Below are 18,471 nucleotides of genomic sequence, written 5' to 3'. Positions count from 1 at the left end.
AAGCTCAGAGCAATGCAAAAAATCTATTATGCTGCTATTGCCACGGCCAAAGGGCAATTTTTTGCAGCTCGCATTGACTCTGCTAGGAATAACGCCAAAGAAATCTTTACCATTGTGCAGAGCTTTACATCTCCGTTGGCTCAAGCAAGAATTATTCCTTCCTCTCTTGCCTGGTGTAACACTCTTTAAAGTTGCTTCAGAGATAAAATTCAGGCCATTCAGGCTACATTTCCCTCTGGTAACGGTTGCCGTGAGGGGCCTCTGGCGGTTCAATCTGTGGTTCCCACCTGCTCGCTGTCAGTTTTTCGAACAGTCGACCCCCTGGAATCTCTTAAACTCCTCAGGGGACTCAAGTCCGGTTCTCCTGCGGACGGCTGCCTGGCCAGGCTTCTGGCAGCGGTGGCTGAGAGTGTACACACAGAGGTGAACTTTATCATCAATCTGTCTCTTCAGACAGCGGCTGTTCCCCAGGGGTGGAAGTAGGCGAAGATTCTGCCACTTCTTAAAAATCCCTCTCTGTATCCCCTTAACCCAGGTAACTATCGGCCCATCTCCCTTCTACCGGCTATTGCCAAAGTCTGTGAGAAGGTGGTCAATAAGCAACTTACAGAATTTGTGGAGACTGAGGCACTACTGCATCCAGCACAATCAGGATTTCGAGCCGCTCACAGCACTGAGACTGTCTTGGTTGAGGTGGTGGAGGCCATCCAGGAGTGCCTCGATGTCGGGGGAAGGGCGGCATTAATTTTGCTGGACCTCTAAGCGGCATTTGATACGGTCCCACATGCTCTTCTTTTGGCCCGTCTTGCAGAGGTTGGTGTGTCAGGGGCCGTCTGGGGTTGACTTAGGTCTTTTTTGGAGGAGCAGGCTGAGCAGATTTGGCTCCCTCCTTTCTCCTCCTCTCCTCAATTGGTTACCACTGGAGTTCCGCAGGGATCCTCCTTTAGCCCCCTCTTCTTTAACATTTATGTTACGCCATTGATATATCTGGCAGAGGAGCTTGGGGCTAAGGTGATGGCCTATGCGGATGATACCCAGTTGCTGTTTACCTGGGATAAAACATCGGATTCTGTCTAGCGGCGCAACAATGCTTAGTTTCCAATTTTAATTGGTTGGCGGATGCACAGCTTAAGTGCAATGAACAAAAATCTGAGATTTTGCTCTTTGGCAAGTTTCCCGCTGATTTCCGAGAGCAGTTGTGGCCGCAAGACTCCCCTCTGCCCCTTTCTTTGGGACAGCCCGCCAAAAACCTGGGAGTATGGTTCGATGAGAGTCTTTCTCAACACATATTAAGAAAACAGCTGGTTGTTGTTTTGGCCTTCTTAAGACTCTCAGAAACTATTTCCCACTCCTTCCGCAGGCAGCAAGAGAAACTGTTACATGTGCGTTGATTCTGTCACGATTGGACTATGCCAATGCTCTCTATGCCGGTGTCCCTGGCTACCTGCTTAAAAAACTACAGGTGGTCCAGAATATGGCGGCCAGACTGCTTTTGGGCATCTCGGCAAGGAATAGTGTGGCTCTCCAATTGCGCTCTAACCATTGGCTGTCTGTGACGGATAGGGTCAAGTTTAAATCTCTGGTTTTGGCCCATCGTGCCCTCCATGGCTATGGTCCCCTTTATCTTCAGAGGCGCTTTTCATTTTACGTCCCTTCGCGAGCCCTTCGATCCTTGTCCCTTTGCTTTGCCCAGGTTCCGCGTTTTAAGTTCCAGAGGTTGGGGGGCAGCTCCCTTGTGGTGAAGTCAAGTGTGGCATGGAATGCCCTCCCCTTCGCCCTTAGTTCCATTCAGGACTCAGTGGTGTTTAAAAAGAAACTTAAAACGCATTTCTTTGTCTGATAGTCTCTCCTTGCACCCCTCTGGTATCGCGCCGGGACACTCACGAGTGTCCGAGCGCGCTATAAATGGATATAACATAACATAACATAACATGCTGTGCTTTTGGAGTACTAGAGCGGCAGAGAATCTCTCTGTAAGCCACCTTTTGAATACAGACTGGCCACCTAATATCCTTCTGTGGCTGGAGGGCCCCCCAGGAAGGCTGCAATTACAGGAAGGTTGCAGGGTTTTTTGCTGAGGCTGGCACTAAGTGATGAAAGACAGACTAGGCCGATCTGCCATTTTGGATTGGGGAGGCCACAGTGAGATACCACAGACCTCTACAATTTAGAAGCAATTTTGGATTTGGCTAGCTCTGTGCTGCTACTGCTATCTACTGGCACACTATGTTAACTGCACCCGACATATACAGATATTGTGAAGGAAACTAAATTTGCCTTCCTATTTCTACTAACACTCATTTGTTAGGCATAAAAGGCAGACACTTTTGATACATTTTTATTGTCAACACATTATCTCCTGCCACACCCTGTAATATGTGATTGTTTTTTGTTCTCCATATAAACAACAGCTGTAAGAGACTGATTTTCTGAGAACAGTATAGAGAATTGGCAACTCTGAATGTTCCTAGATGCCAGGTGTAGCATACTGACATTATGAGCATTAGGACCCTTGCAGTTCTGGGCGGACTCTGAACAGGAAGTACGTGATAAGCGGGGAGGTGTTAGGGTGTGGTTAACAGAAAGTATGATGTAAAGTGCAGATTGTGAGTGTATGCTGAAAAATAAAGTAATGCTTGACCGCAGCTCCTGTGTGGCGTAATTCATCTGCATGCTTCTGGGCTGGGGAAGACACTACAACTGGCGACGGGTAAGGCATACGTTCCAGAGAAAGACAAGACTGCCTTCCCCGAGAGTTTCACTATATGGCAAACTGCTCTTGCATGCCATGTGTGCCTAGAATCGATGCAGAGTGGTCTGCAACTGGCACATGTGGAGGTAAAACCCTGCTCCAGCCTTACACAGCCGAAGAAGTGATCGAAGGCCCTGCAGAGAATCATGTTCAAAACTCCTGACAAACAAACGCAGACAAGGTGGTTGACAGAGAGACCCACCACAAACACAAAGCAAATAATCAGACAAAGCAAGAAAACACGTTCACGTCATCGAGGTATGAGAAAAAGAGAACTTACTCACCATCGCAGGCGTTTGAAGCATACTACGATGCATGCGTCACGATCGACTGAAAGGCGTGTGCCAACACAATGGCAGATAGAAGGGAAAGCAAAATACAATGCAGCTGTGTTCCTAAGGCCACCACTGCCTTTCAATACTTCTAAGAAGCGGAACATTGATGCCAGGTGGGCTATGTGGATGAAAACATTTGATGATTTCTTAGATGCGCTAGAAGAAGATTACAAGAAGATCATCAAATACTTGAAAACCATGTAGATGATGGAGTGAAAGAAGCGCTGAAGAAAATTTCAGACTGATGTAAAATCATACCAAAAGGTAAAAGAAACGTTGGAAGCGAAGTTCAAACTGATGCTGAATGTCGACTATGAAAGGTCTATATTCAACCAAGCATGACAACAGGTTGGTGAAACAATGGACACGTTTGTTGAAAGACTTGATGCACTCATTAAACATTGCAAGTTCAGTGACTTCACCGACAAAGAAGCCATGTGCCTCAGAATCCTTGATCCATTGATGGCGGCCTTTCAGATTCGTTTAGAATGTGCATGCTGAGAGAAACACACAGACTAGAGAAATACTGATGGCTATGAGAGCAGAAGAACAGGCAGATTGATAAGCTGCTGACATGGAAGCAGGAACAGCATACTGTTGACGGTGAAAAGCAAGCACTAACCTGATACATGTAGGGCGACATCGTCAAAGAAAGTAAAGCTATGCTTCAGATGTGGATTTTCATTTTCCCATTAAGGCAAATGTCTAGCCATAGGATAAGTCTGCAAAGGTTGTGGGAAAGAGAACCATTTCATAACTGTGTGCCGAGCTAAAGAAAAATCAAGTGCGTCACGACAGCAAGAAAAGATAGATGTGAGAACGTTCCAGAAGCATTCTCACTACGGCCCTAAAACAAAAAAGCAACATTAACGACAACAAGTAGAAACCAGGTAAAATCAATCGTCGTCAAGCTCATCGTACAAAAGTTCTTCGACGTCACTATCGATTACCAGCAAAGAAGATGGGTGTGCACTGAGAATATCTACCAAAGAACGGCATGCACATGTGTGGTTAGCTGCCTGTAAAGATCACAGTTCATAGAAAGCTCACCAAACAAAGCGGCAAACTTCATTTAGACGCTGTCCCAAAATCACAAAGAAAGTGAACGATCACCCAATAACTTTTATCATAGACATTGGTGCGTTGATTAATATCATGCCAGTCGAAAAGTTTAATAGCCCAACCCTGTGCCTCGCCTCACTTCGTCAGGCATGAAAGTATATACCTGGGCTGCTTCTAAGCCATTGAAAAGCCAAGGGCCGTTCACAAGCGACAATGCGACAAAAAAAGACATTGGTGCAAGCCACCATTCATGTTCTACAAGGAACTTCGTCGAGTGTCTGTTTGCTCAGTTTTGCCACTGCTGCTGACATGGGGTTGATATCCCTCAATTACAATATCTGTGGTCAGTCTTAGATCACAAGCCCATGAATTGGCTTGTAATATCAGACTGAGCACAGATGTGTTCTATGGCCTGGGAAAACTCAAGAAAATAAAAGCGCAGCTTCGTATCAATGAGGACATTCGCCCAGTTGCTCAGCAGCACCACAGAGTTGCTTTTCATCTACAAGAAGCTGTAGAGCAACAGTTGGAAGCACTTTCAAAACATGACCTAATTGAACGCTCCACAGGCCCCCGGCATGGGTTTTGCCCATAGTAGTAGTAGCAACAAAGGACAGTAGCGCAGCGGTGCCCATTTGCGTTTGAGAGGGAGACACACCCAAGTCTGCACATAGCAGATATAATCATGTAATTGAACGGAGCCAAAGTGTGTTCCTGTCTTGACTTGAATAAAGGATACCATCAACTTGAGTCGAAAGAGAACTGCAGGTACATTACTTCATTTTTGACTCATGTTGGTTTGTTTAGATACAAGACTGCGTTTTGGAGTATCTTCGGCTGCTGAGATATTTCAGAATGTTATTCGCAAAGTAATCCAACTTGTTACACATGCTTTCAATTACAGTGATGACAAAATGATTTTTGGGAGACCACAGAAAGAACACGACAAAGCCCTTACCCAAGTGTAACAGTTACTTGCTGATGCAGGTCTCATTTTAAATGCCACAAAGTGTGAGTTTCACAAAACCAATCTCAAGTTGTTTGGATATATATATTCTGATGAGCGGAATTACTTCAGACAAGGTGCAGGCACTTTCATCCACTTTCTCCCCCCCCCCCCCTCCCCCTCCCCCAAGGATGTTACCATGCTGCAATGCTTTTTAGGCATGGATAGTTATTGCTCAAAAAACATTTGCAGCTTAGCTACAGTGAGAGCCTAACTCAGAGACTTGCCAAAAGTAAATTAGCAGTTTCAGTGGTCTCCAGAATATGACTCGAATTTCAAAGATATTAAACATGCGATTAAGAATGCAACTGGAAGGGCCTACTTCGACCCCAAGCTACATACCGAAGTAACGGTTGATGAGAGCCCAGTAGGGCTTGCAGCAATCCCTGCTCAACACAAAGGCCATCCAAATGCTCACAGACCCATTGTGGTCCATGCCAGTCGAAGTGTGTCTGAAATGGAACATGCCTACTCTCAGCTGGAATATGAGAGTCCGTGAACTTTTTCATGTATTCCTCTACGGAAAATGATTCAGCGACATCACAGTTCGCCAGGCGTTGCTTACAATTTCTGGAAACCTGAAGGCTAAGATGCCCCCTTGTGTCTAGAGGTGGGGTCTAAGACTGCAAGAGTAGGACTGCAAGAGTAGGACTATGAATTGTGCCTAAAACCTGGGAAGGAACAAAATCCAGTAGATCACTTTTCATGAGTGCTGCTACATTGTCACAGTTTGACATCCAAGGCAGCTGAAGCATATCTCAACTTTATTGTGAGATCCAGCACACCAGTGGCTCTGTCGGTGGAACAAATCATTGCTGCCACCAATGCAGATACAGACATAACCATAATCAAAGAACATATTTGCACACAATCATGGAGAAGTACCCAGCCCCTTGCTAATGATGTAAAAATTCCAAAAGTTCAAAAATGTACAGGATGAGTCACCAGTCACCCAAGAATGCGCAAGATTGCGAGGCTTGAAAATCGTCATATCTGAAAGCCTAAGACAGCGGGTCATTGTGCTGGCCAATGAAGGACACAATGGTATTGTAGCCACAAAAAGTGCCTTACGAGATCGAGTGTGGTTCCCTCAGCTAGATTAGTGAGTCACAAAGTTTCTGAAGTTGTACCACATTTGCAATTGTTAGTACCCAAAGGTGATGCAGCACCCATTGACAATGTCTGGCCTTCCTGCCCATGCTTGGGAGAGGGTTGCAGATGACTGTTTTTGTCCTTTAGGAAATGGACACATCTAATGGCAGACACAGATGAATATTAGAGTTTTCCTTTGGTGGAAGACCTATCTTTGACAACCCATGACAAGGTGACAGAATGGCTTAATGACATCTTTGCACCGTGGGGTATCCCCGAAATCCTCATATCTGATAATGGCCCACCCTTTAACATCAAACACCAAAACAGGACACCCCTCTGTCCCCAAACCAATGGTGTAGTTGGACAATTCATGGGCACCCTAAAGAGGGTCATTCAACGAGCGCCCATGAAGGGATTCGATCTGAACCAATCCATGTGCCAGGTCCTCTTGGCCTATCAATCAACTCCTCACTCCACAACTGGTGAGAGTCCAGCCACCTTGCTATTTGGGAGAACCATCAGAACAAAGTTTCCTTGGTGGACCTCAGATGGACCAGGGAATCCTGATAAAGTTTGAGACACGGACACGACTCGGAAAAGGAAAATTAAAACATATGCTAATCAGCATCTCCATGTCCAGGGGATAGTCTTTGACAAAGGAGACTGGGTACTGGTTAAGCAGAGACGAAGACAGAAAATGGACACTCCTTTTGCAGATGATACTGCATGCTCGTGGGCTGGGGAAGACGCTACACCAGGGAACAAAGTCACCAGATAACAAATTTCCTTGGAGGCTCCTGCGAATAAAAAGACGACTTCATGATCCGACGACTCCACCATGGCTGCAGTGACACTGGAAACTATTATGAGCAAAATTAAGATTAAACAATTGTCAATATCAGCTTTGGAGCAATCTACGTCACAATCAAATAAATAAATTAAATCGCTCACAGATGGTATCACTAAGCTCAGACTCTGGCAAGGGTTGGCAAACAAAAGGCATACTAAAACTATGGAATTGACAGCCTAGGCTTCTGAAACCTGGCAACTATGGAAGAAGCTAACAGACTTGGTGACAGTGCTCAGCGAGATAATACCTGGATTAATGGACGGCAAGATCCAGAAAAGGGTCTCAATCTGATCAGTTTCCTTTTATACTAAGTTGCTTGAACTACAATTTGAGCCCCACTTCTACAGAGCCCACAGAATCAGGGTGAGAAACAGCTCATGAAAGACGCCACATGACTGGTGCCTACTGAGACACCAACATGCATCTCAGATTCTACAAGTCTCTTAGACTCATGGCCACTATTCCTACAAAGAGCACACAATCTCCTTTGTAGCAGATCTTTCCCATGAGACCAATATAATTTGTAAGGCATTCCTGACCCTGCAATCCCTCTCTTACAGCAAAAGACATTAGATATGATTTCCTCAGCCCAGCCACGATGTTTTTAACTTTCAACAGGCTTACCAAAGAATTCCCTAACCCCGATGAGCTTGAGACGGTGCTGGAAAATGTAGACTAACAGCCTACTGGTTTGGAGATAAATTCCAGAGAAATTATGTAATTGTCCTATCCCAGACAAGGACCCCTTTTCAAACATAGAGAAACTACCCAGGAATGGATCAGAGGCAGATCTTACACAACAAGACAGACCTATTCAGATCCCCTTTACAAGCCTAGGCCTCTCCAATCTTATGTGATCGTAGTAGATCCGGAATATTGCCAGACGGGCTCAAAAGGAATTCTTGTTATTCCCCCTTTCATTTTCTTCCCCCTGGTTCTGCCCATTCAAAATGAATATGCAGCCAGATAAAAGAGTCCCAAAACTTTGAGTGATAGAATGAACGCACAAAGACAGATGTTTTAACTCTCCTGACTAAAGGAGTTTTTTCGCTCCCACAAAGCCAATAAGCATAGCTCAAGAGCCCCTCTTTCTTGTCCAACTCATTGTCCACACAGCGTTTTGCAAATGGACAGAGATTTTTATACTCTCTCTTCTAAATCCAATCTTAATAGACACAGATTAAATGATGGCCACCTATAAAAAAAAAAAAAGACTTTGCTATGTGGTCGCTCAACGTAATCATAATGACACATTTCATTAAGAGCAAGAAAGTGCTTTCAAGGGAATTCAAGAAACCAGATATTGCTCTCTTACAAGATACTCACATCTCCAAACTGGAGTTCAAGAACCAAAAGAGAGGCAAGGTAGGAAAGGTAATCTCTGCCTCTGGTTTTGATGACTAGATCAAGACCCAAAAGGGCAGATGACAACCTCCAGGAAAAATGTGATCATCCATATACACAAGCCGCTGAATATGAAAATGCAGAACACGTGGAGATCCAACAGGCCGCTTCGTCTTTGCCAATCTGTTGATCAAAGACATTACCCTCACCGTGGGTTCTGCCTATACACCTACTTGCCCTTGGGAAGACTTTCTGTCCTCTCCCTCCTCTGTACTTACAGAGATCAGCTGGATGAAACTACTACTCGTGGGGAGACTGGAACATTGTGCTGGATCCCATTACTGACAGAACAGGCCCTTCTGATCCAGACATGACAGACACAGAAGCGTACTGCAAGACCTGATGTTCGATCATTTACAATTACACATATGATGACTAAATCATCCCACAGGCAAGGAATATACTTCTCTTTCTTTGGCGGTAAGGACTAAATCAAGATTGGATTTTTTGTCTTATGAACACTAATGCGCTGACTGGAGTGCATAGTTGTAGCATAGATGTTAGAAGTGTATTGGCTCATGTACTGATCTATGGCATACTAGATTTTAGTGTATCAAATCCTGGAATGTGTAAATGGAGACTGAGTGTGACGAATTATGAACCATCAGAGTAGGAAATAAATTGCCAGACATGCTTAAAGAACATTGGGATTTTAACAGACACTTCATTGCCACACCAGAGCTTGTCTGGGGCACAGGGAAGAGGAATGTTAATGAGGGACACAATAAAAACTCGACAAGAAGCATTTGAAGTTGCGTAAGAAGTAGATATAGCTGTTGTACAGAAAAGATATAGAGAACACCCATCACCTGACCTTCAGGCAATAACGACCAAGAAATTTGAATAGAAACACTATTTTCACTATGATAACAGAGAAAGCCTTGCTCTGTTGCAAAAGCATTCACATAGGAACATGGGGAGAAGGCAGGAAGGCTAATGGCCTTACAACTGAAACAAAGTGAGGAGGTCTACCATCCTTGCAGTTCAGGACTTCAGTGATGCATATTGGTTCCAGCCACTGACATAACAAAAGAGTTTACCTCTTTTAAACCAAACTGTACACTTCCGGGTGCACCCTGCAAAACCACCCAGGAAGACGCATTCATGACCAGATTGCCTATTCCAACACTAACACACCATCTAAAGGAGGAGCTGAAAGATGGCATATAAGCTGAAGAGACTGGGGAAGTCATCAAGGTAATGGAGAGAGGCAACACTTTAGGGGAGGATAGTTTTCCTGTTGAAGTGCTATAAGGCTATTAGCTCATGAAGGGTTTCTCTTCTGGAGAAAGTATTCCACGAGGCAGCAGAAACGGGTTCCTTCAGTCCAGAATTCAATAGAGCACATATCTACTTGATACACCAGCCTTGCAGATATAAACAGTTACTTAGCAATTGTAGACCCATCTCTCTACTTAACTTCGGTGTGAAAATATTGGTGAAACTACTGCCCATAAGGATGGGAAAAGTTATCCCACTACTGATCCACAGACACCAAGAGGGTTTTGTACCTAATGCTCCACATGGAATCATATGCAAACACTATTGCACTTACTGTGGCAGACCAGGCGTGGAGCTGCAGAGATGGTTCCTCACCCACAATGCTGAGAAAGAATTATCGACTGGGGTTCTTCGTTTCACAGGCAGGAGCACTTTTGCCAGGGGCAAAAGTTTAGAAGCATGGTCCACTGGCTCAATCAGAACCCTACAGCGAGGATAAACTTGTAATGGCTTCCTTTCCAAATCCATCAAGATTAACAGAGGCAGGCTTTCTTTTAACGTAACATTTTATTCTAGCACTCTACCCCCTGGAAATTTTCATCAAAGAATCGCCACCCACTACCCATAGAGTACATACACCAGCGGGAGAGCTGAAAGTGATGTTATAAACAGATAACATCTTATTACCATTGGCCACCTCGTATACGTCCATCACAGAGGTCATTACTATCTTTTCAGGTTTCTCATGCTATAAAATTAATTGGACGAAAAGTGAAGTTATGCCAATGGCACCACCCACAGCAGCGAATAACCACTGTCTACCCTTCCAGTGGATACCAAGCGAACTAAAGTATCTGGGAATCCAAGTCAGTAGGGACCTCCGATTTATGGCAATAGACATCATACCAGATGCCGATTGATTTTAGGAAGTGGGAAAATCTGCAATTGTCATTGTGGGTCAAAGTCCAAACAATGAAGATGGTGGCTGTGCACTGATTCAATTATGTCTTCAGTATGCTACCACTTAGAATAAGAGTTTCCACATTGAAATTCATAGACAATTTGATTAGACAATATGAGTGAGGTCTGACAATACAGACTTGCAGCAGTGAGGCTTTATTCAGCTACCACAGCAAGAGGACTGAGGATGCCCCATATGAAAACATATTATAGGGATCACCACCTACCTCTACGGCATATCATTTTAACTTTCATCTTGAAAATCCGAATTAGGTCTTGATTTGATGTCATTACCAGTGAGGTACGATTGGCGGCCATACTCTTTAGGAGGCGCTCAATTTTTGAGAGATCCTGCTCACTCCCTAATAAAAGAATCAATTTGTGTATGGATGGTGGTTGTAGTCTGGATTAGAATGGTTTTCGGAACCCAAGACGTTTGAGAGGGGTTAATCGACTGACATCACTTATGATTTTTGTAACGTGTTCAAAGCCCTTCCATTACTGTTCCACCTGGGGTGGGAAGTAGGTGAGTAGGAATTCGAAAGTAAAAATTACAAAAAGTATAAAATGTTTGTGCCTGAAAGTTTGTCATGAATACCTACCTTTGAGGGTCAATGATTCTCCTAATTACAAACTAACGTTATCAAAAGGATCAACCATCCTACAAGTGAATGATTTTGATTTGGCCACACATATCACTCTGAATTTCAAAAGTGACCTATTTACAGTTTCTTGCCAACGGAGTGGTGAAAACATATTCACCAGGAATAATTTAGAAAGCAGGAATCCTGTTCTTTTTATTGAACAGTTACTTATTCTAATAGGGCAAGTCTGCCTTACCCATAATGCAGCAGCAGCTACAACACATTGCCTAAGTAAAGATACTTTGATCATGTTAATGCTGAAAACCGAACTGGAAACTGCTGTTACCAACGACTGAAAGAAAATGATGATCAGCGTGATGGTTCATGTAAGTGGCCACACAGAGGATAGTCAGAGTTATTCTTACTTGGTTCTCGATCACTTTTTCAAATTCCACAATCGAGTCTATTACACAGGGAGAAACAGTAAAACAATTCTCAGATACAAACTCCACATGAAGCGGAACAAACGACTTACCTTGAGTTATGCTCATTTTTGTGGGTTCTCTATCTAACCACATGTTCCTCACCTTTACAATATTACCAGGCACCAGATTGGATCTCGAAATATTTCAGCAATGTTCCTTACACACCAGTAGGTTACACCGTATGGGTCTGCAGTGACTTCATACCACCACAAAAGTTATGGAGCGGATCCACATATACGTGCCACCCTTGAACGCTTTTGTCAGTTTCTTGATCTTTATACTTCTGTGTCATCATACGTAGAGCACTTTGATAAATTACAGATGCAAGTATGTCAAAATCTAACTTGGAACCTTATTATGATTTTCAGGAGTCCATTCCACTGTACAGGGAAGAGGAATGCCAGTGAGGAATATGCAGTTAGATAAAGTAACCACCTGAAAGATAGGAAGCTTGTTCTTCTGATAAATATTTCTAACCGCAGATTCCTCACTTTTATAATAGGTACCACAGCATAACTTCACATAGGTTTAAGTAGAGGACTCAGATTAAGAGGTCTTGCAAGACCAAATTTGAAAAATGGCCCTCCTGCTGTGAAAGTGTGCAACCACGTCCACATCACAGCCTTGCAGAGGTCTGGAACTGGCACCTCCCTTTGCCGTCAGAGTGGTCTTGGCCCTGGTGAGATTACCAAACAGATCTTCTTGGGTTCTTTCTTAGCCAACACAGAGCAGATTTTAAAAAGGATTACTATCCACCTCAACATAGTCCTTTTTGGCACTGCCTTGCCTTTCTTTGTTCCAGTGCAAACCACAAATAGCCGATCATCCACACAATGGCCTTTCATACAGTCAATGTAGAAACAAAAAGCTGTTTTAGGATCAAGCCAATGGAGTCTCTTCTCCTCCTTCAAGGGGTTTGGTGGTGCGACAAATGTTGGCAGGGTAATCAAATGACCAACATTGAAGGGTGAGATCATCTTTAGTAGGAAGGCGACCCGAGTCCTCATTATCAATTCGTCCGAGAAGAAAGTGCTGCAGGATGTTGCACAGACAGCATCTGTAGTTCACCCATGTGGTGCAAAGAAATGGTAAGGATAAGAAAGGTTGACTTGATTGTCAGAAACCCTAGTGAGCAAATTTGCGTAGGCTTGAATGGAACTCACATAAGGAACATAAGGACTGCGTTTAGGTCCCATTGAGGCATGGAAAATGGGATTGGAGGAAACATGTGCGTCCGGTCATTCAGAAAACGCACCACAATCAGTGATTTAAAGAGAGATGGCTTACCAGGCCAGAGGAGCTTACAAGTAACCTTTGACTATACTCACTGCAAGGCCGTGCTGGGCCAACAACAAAATAAACAATACAAAATAAAGTGGGGCCTAGAGAGGGTCGAGATTTCGGACTCCACACCAGTGTACAAACTTTCCCAGCAGCACCCAGTGTAGATGGTTTTTGTGAACAAGCATTGGGCTGCATGAATGATATTTATCACTATAAGTGGCAAGTCAAAGGAATTCAACTGTCGGCCTTTGGAGAATCTATCATATTACTGGTACACCCTGCAACCTGCATTGTCAAAATTAAAGTAGCTGCTCAGATCAACGTCAAAGTTGTTTACCTCAAGATCACTTTAGGAATGGACAATCACACTATCTTACACATCCACATATGTCTGATCAGAACTGTCACCTAGGTCTGTAGGGTCCTATGTTACTCCACACTACCAGATTTCATCTACTCACCACAAGCAATAAGGCATGCTTTGTAATTGTTGCTTGTCGATGTAAAAATTACCATCAACATTCAATTTTCCCCCCGCTCCTTTGATATAACAGCTCAAGAAACTACATATTAAACAGTCAATTTACTACATAAACCTACAAAGCTTTCTTTAGCTGGGGGTTGGCTCCATCTAGAAACTAATTGTAACTCTGTACATTAAACAACACATAAAACGCCCCAGGCTCTACAAACCAAACATACTCTTAAATACATTTTTCATTAGGTTCCACAGAGAGCATCAGTCACAGTGATAAACTACAAGATATTACCTGTGCCTTGACCGCCAAATGAAAGGCTCCTTTCTTGAAAGGTAGTAAGTCGTCACTTATGTTTCTAGTTCCTTCTGGGTATATCCATACTTTCAACTAGGAAAGAGAAGTGTGGACAGAAAATGTTCAAATCTTTCAACAGTGTTACTCACAACTTGTTAAAAACCAAAAACTCCATTGGATTACAAAATAAAAATATGTCTGCCTTTCATAGTTCCATAAAGCACTGACAAATCTCCACCACAAGACATTGTAACAGAATCAGTATGAATTGAGATAACAAAAGAAGCAAATTTGAAAAGATTTATGCTGATGATATGGCGAGCCACTCAGATTTTATGGACCCACAGGACTGAAGGGCCGACAGGTTAAAAAAAAAACCCTCTCTGTCAATCAGAGCAGTTAATTTTTTTAATTTGCAGTTACACTGGAGTACTGTGGTACCAACCATCAACAGTTTACTATATTTTTTACCTAAAACTTCTCAAACACAGCCAAATCACAAAAAGCATGCTTTCTTAGAAAAGATCTAGCTTTCTGCCAAATTTGGTGCAATTCTGTTCAGTCGTTTTATTCTAGATCACTTCCCAAAATTCCCACGGCATATAACATGGATAAAATGTGTTTTGGAACCTCCCTTATTTTTCTCTGCCCTGCTTGACCGATCTCCCTGAAACATTCCAGGAAGGAGCTGAGTTGGATAAACATTTTGTTAGGGAACGTTTTGTGGAGAATCCTCATACAAATATCCAGATATAGCTAATATATAAATATATATACACACATATATATATATGAAGATTCATCAAATATTCATTGATAGCTATATATACTATACACACACATACATATGTGTATACACACACACGTATACACAACCACGTATGTATATATATATATATATATGCTTTCCAAAGTCCTTCACGATGCACAGAAATGCAGGTAACAGGAACAGACCACTCCGTAACTTAGAGAGTAAAGTGCTTTTATTCTTCTTCTGACAACAGCATGACGCGTTTCGACCGGGAGACCCGGTCTTGATCACGTGACATGCAAAAAAGATCGTAGAGTTTAAATAGCGTATGGATTGCCGCCAAAACTACTACTCTTGAAATAAACATAGAAAACATACTATTGATCAAAAATCATTACAAGTCTGACGAGATGTATCCATGAAAATATTCTTCCATACATTTAAAATTAGATTGACAGGCAAAATAATTGATTAAATTATTCAATTATTAAAATACACCCATGTAAACAGTACAAGCGATAAAAGATAGAAAATACAATATATATAATATATATCATAAAAATATCACGCTAAAATTAGTACTAGAAAACAGGGAAATAAAGATATCTTGGGCCAGTGCCCATAGACTGTCAATGAAAAAAGAAGAAGATCATAAGAAAAATGTCTTATGAAATAGCAGACCAGACCTGTATTCATGATTTAAGTAGCAGCTCAATGCATAAATAATAAATACGCATAAAGTTAATAAATCAACAAACGAATATTAAATCATACCCGAAAGTAGGAAAAATGAACTGTGTAAAAAATAACACAAGAAGTAGCAAACTAATGAACTAAATACGAAAAGAGAATAACAACTGTAATTTAAACAACACACTGAGAAAACACATAATACAGCAAAATAAAGATATGGCCATAAAGCAAATTCCAAATCTGAGGTAAATGAATTCATAAATATAAATTCATTTATGAAAAAACAATACAAAATAAATCCTATCATGGAAATATTTTAAATAAAATTAATATTATTAATAAGCCATCCCAATGGAAAGAGTAATGAAAGGGACAAATATCTTGCAGCTATATAAAATGTCTCTAACAAGAGAGTAAAAAGAGTGATGAGAAATCTTACTTTCAAATCCATTAACCACCAGCTAAACTGGTATATATATATATAAACACCACAGGTTGCCCCAAGTGAGGATATCACGCACGAAGAGGTAGCGCACACAGCTACCGGCCTTCCGGTCCTCATGCCCACTGGGGTAGACATTATTTCAGTGAACATTCCTTGTGGGAGAACGGTACCCAACCGGGTTTTGTATGGAACTGTGACACTGCGACAATGGTCTGTACTACAAAGACCATGATGCCCTGTTTAGCTTACGCCCACATGGGTGGGTCTATACATTCAAATAAAAGGTGTTTCCACTCAAATCCGTTTTGCCTTGCCTAATTGGAATGAGCCAGTGATCAAGAGGAGAGTATCCTCGAAACGCGTATGGCAGTCACTTTGTGAGAACTAGAGGGTTTGCTGAGAAACCTGCTGCCGGTAGCTGTGTGTGCTACCTCTTCGTGCGCGATATCCTCACTTGGGGCAACCTGTGGTGTGTATGTATATATATATTCACTGAAAAAACCATAGGTTTCACACATGTTATAGTTAGCGGAAATTTTACTGATAAAAAACCAATGAAATTCCCCCGTTATAGTTAGTGCAGGCAACTATAACTCACGCGACCGCAATCCTCTGCTGATGCTAATACTGTATTTAGACACTTATTTGCCCATGTCTTCTTCCATAAATTTTTAGCTATACATATATTACAAATATTTTTTATTCATAAAGACACATATGTCATCAGCAGAAGATTGCGGTCGCGTGAGTTATAGTTGCCTGCACTAACTATAACGGGGGAATTTCATTGGTTTTTTATCAGTAAAATTTCCACTAACTATAACATGTGTGAAACCTATGGTTTTTTCAGTGAATTTGCAAGGTTTTTTAAATGCTAATTCCTAACTATAACGTGTGTGAAACCTATGGTTTTTTCAGTGAATTTGTACGGTTTTTTAAATGCTAAGTTACTTTACGCCATTCGTGGCGTGCGCGCCCACTTAACGCAGTTCGTTCCGTGCGCGCACGGTGCGCGAAGCGCACCGTGCGCGCACAGTGAGCACGCGGTGCGCGAAGCGCACCGCGTGCCCACTTTACGCAGTTAGTGCCGTGCACGCACGGTGGGCACGCGGTGCGCTACGCGCACCGCGTGCCCACGTTACGCTAGATGGGCCATGTACGCACGATGCGCTTCGCGCACCGTGCGCACATGGAGGACATATGATACGCTTCGTTGTGAAAGGTAATATTTTAATTTTTCACATCGGTGATATGCCATGCACAAATGGTGCACTTCGGGCACCATTTGCACATGGGGTGGGGAGAGTATGGATAATTTTTTTAAAAAATTTTTTTTTACCGTACGCGTACGGTAAGCGTAATCGGCGAAATTATCGAAAAAATTAAAATTCCGTTTTTGGCCTTGGGGGATCTTTGGGGACTCCCCCAACATGGCTAGGTGCTTAGGAGCTGTCTAAACAGCCCCTTTACATGTTTTTGTCCTTTGTTTTTTAATCCCCACTCAGAGTGCGAGAGAGAAAATGGCGGCCGCCGCTTCCTGGTTTCGACCGATTCGAATGTTTACTAAGATCTAACAGCCAATCAGAATCGCGCTCGCGCACGTCACCGTACGCGTACGGTAAGCGCACCGTAAGTGCACCGTAAGCTGGCTCAGATATATATATTGATTTAAAGGCTATTTTCTCAGAATCTACTGAACAGATTTACACCAAACCTACAAAAGGCACTTCCTTGACCTGTAGACTACCTCTCTGCCAAATTTCAAGGAACTCTGTTCAGCCGTTCGGGCTGTAGCTGTGTCTAAAGGTCCTACGGAAAAATGCATGGGAAAAACGCGTTTTGGGACCCCCCTTTTATCTCAGCCCCCGCTTGACGAATCCCCCCGAGACTTTCAGGGTAGGAGCGGAGCGTAGCGCCCCACCTATTTTGAAAATTTCGCGAGGATTCGTCGACCGGCGCCAAAGTTATTCAAAATAGAATGTTGCGGTTTTCCTATGGAAACAGGGTCCTAACTATAACTACCTACTGGCGACCGCCAGTAGGTAATCTATATATATATATATATATATATATATATATATATATATATATATATATATATATATATATATATATATATATATATATATATATATATATATATATACGAACAACTTTACTGAGAAAGTTAAACCACATCAAACAATAAAGGAGATATAAAGAAGGAGATTTGATCAGGAATCTCTCATGATTTCTCTAGGTTACTACTTAATACCAATTTGAGGAATAAGTGGAAGGCGCATTTGTAAATAACGAATATGAATTATTACAAAAATGCAGAGCCATCACCTCCTTGATATTGTTAGTGTGGACATACATATAGAAAGGGTTCTTATAGGTAACATCCCCCCCAAGACTCAACCCTAGTCATAATTTGTTTCACCCATTGCAGTGAGAAACATCAATGCAGATAAAACAGATGATTGACGATATGATCCAAGGACAGGATTCAGCTCATTGAACCATAATAAGTAACTTGAGAGGTAACCTGCACAGTACTAAATCTTTTTTAAGAGGTAAAAAGAAGTATGCTTTGCTTAGCTTTGTCTCTTAATGCCATAGACCAGAAGAAGATGTGCTTAAAAGGCGATTATTAGTTTTACATTTTACTCCTGGGTTTATCACAGAGACCAATAAACTATTTTGTATGTTTATGTAATATAGTACAATTTGATTTTGAGAAATTTGATTATTGATGAGTCACAAATGTTTAATAAGTATAAGAATGCACA

General features: G+C 42.3%; 1 protein-coding gene across 1 annotated transcript in view; it reads right to left on the bottom strand.

Annotated features, from left to right (window-relative positions):
* The window catches only part of AGPAT2 (1-acylglycerol-3-phosphate O-acyltransferase 2), a 421,046-nt gene that overhangs the window by 96,345 nt on the left and 306,230 nt on the right, over positions 1-18,471 (bottom strand). Inside the window, exon 4 of the mRNA XM_085612947.1 lies at positions 13,809-13,904. Coding sequence (XP_085469073.1) covers positions 13,809-13,904 — 96 coding nt within the window. The remainder of the gene's footprint in view (positions 1-13,808; positions 13,905-18,471) is intronic.

Source organism: Triturus cristatus, chromosome 1_2, assembly GCF_964204655.1.
Source record: "Triturus cristatus chromosome 1_2, aTriCri1.1, whole genome shotgun sequence".
In the NCBI taxonomy this organism is placed as follows: domain Eukaryota; kingdom Metazoa; phylum Chordata; class Amphibia; order Caudata; family Salamandridae; genus Triturus; species Triturus cristatus.
Note: the sequence above shows the minus strand (reverse complement) of the source record. Positions and strands in the feature narration are given on the sequence as shown.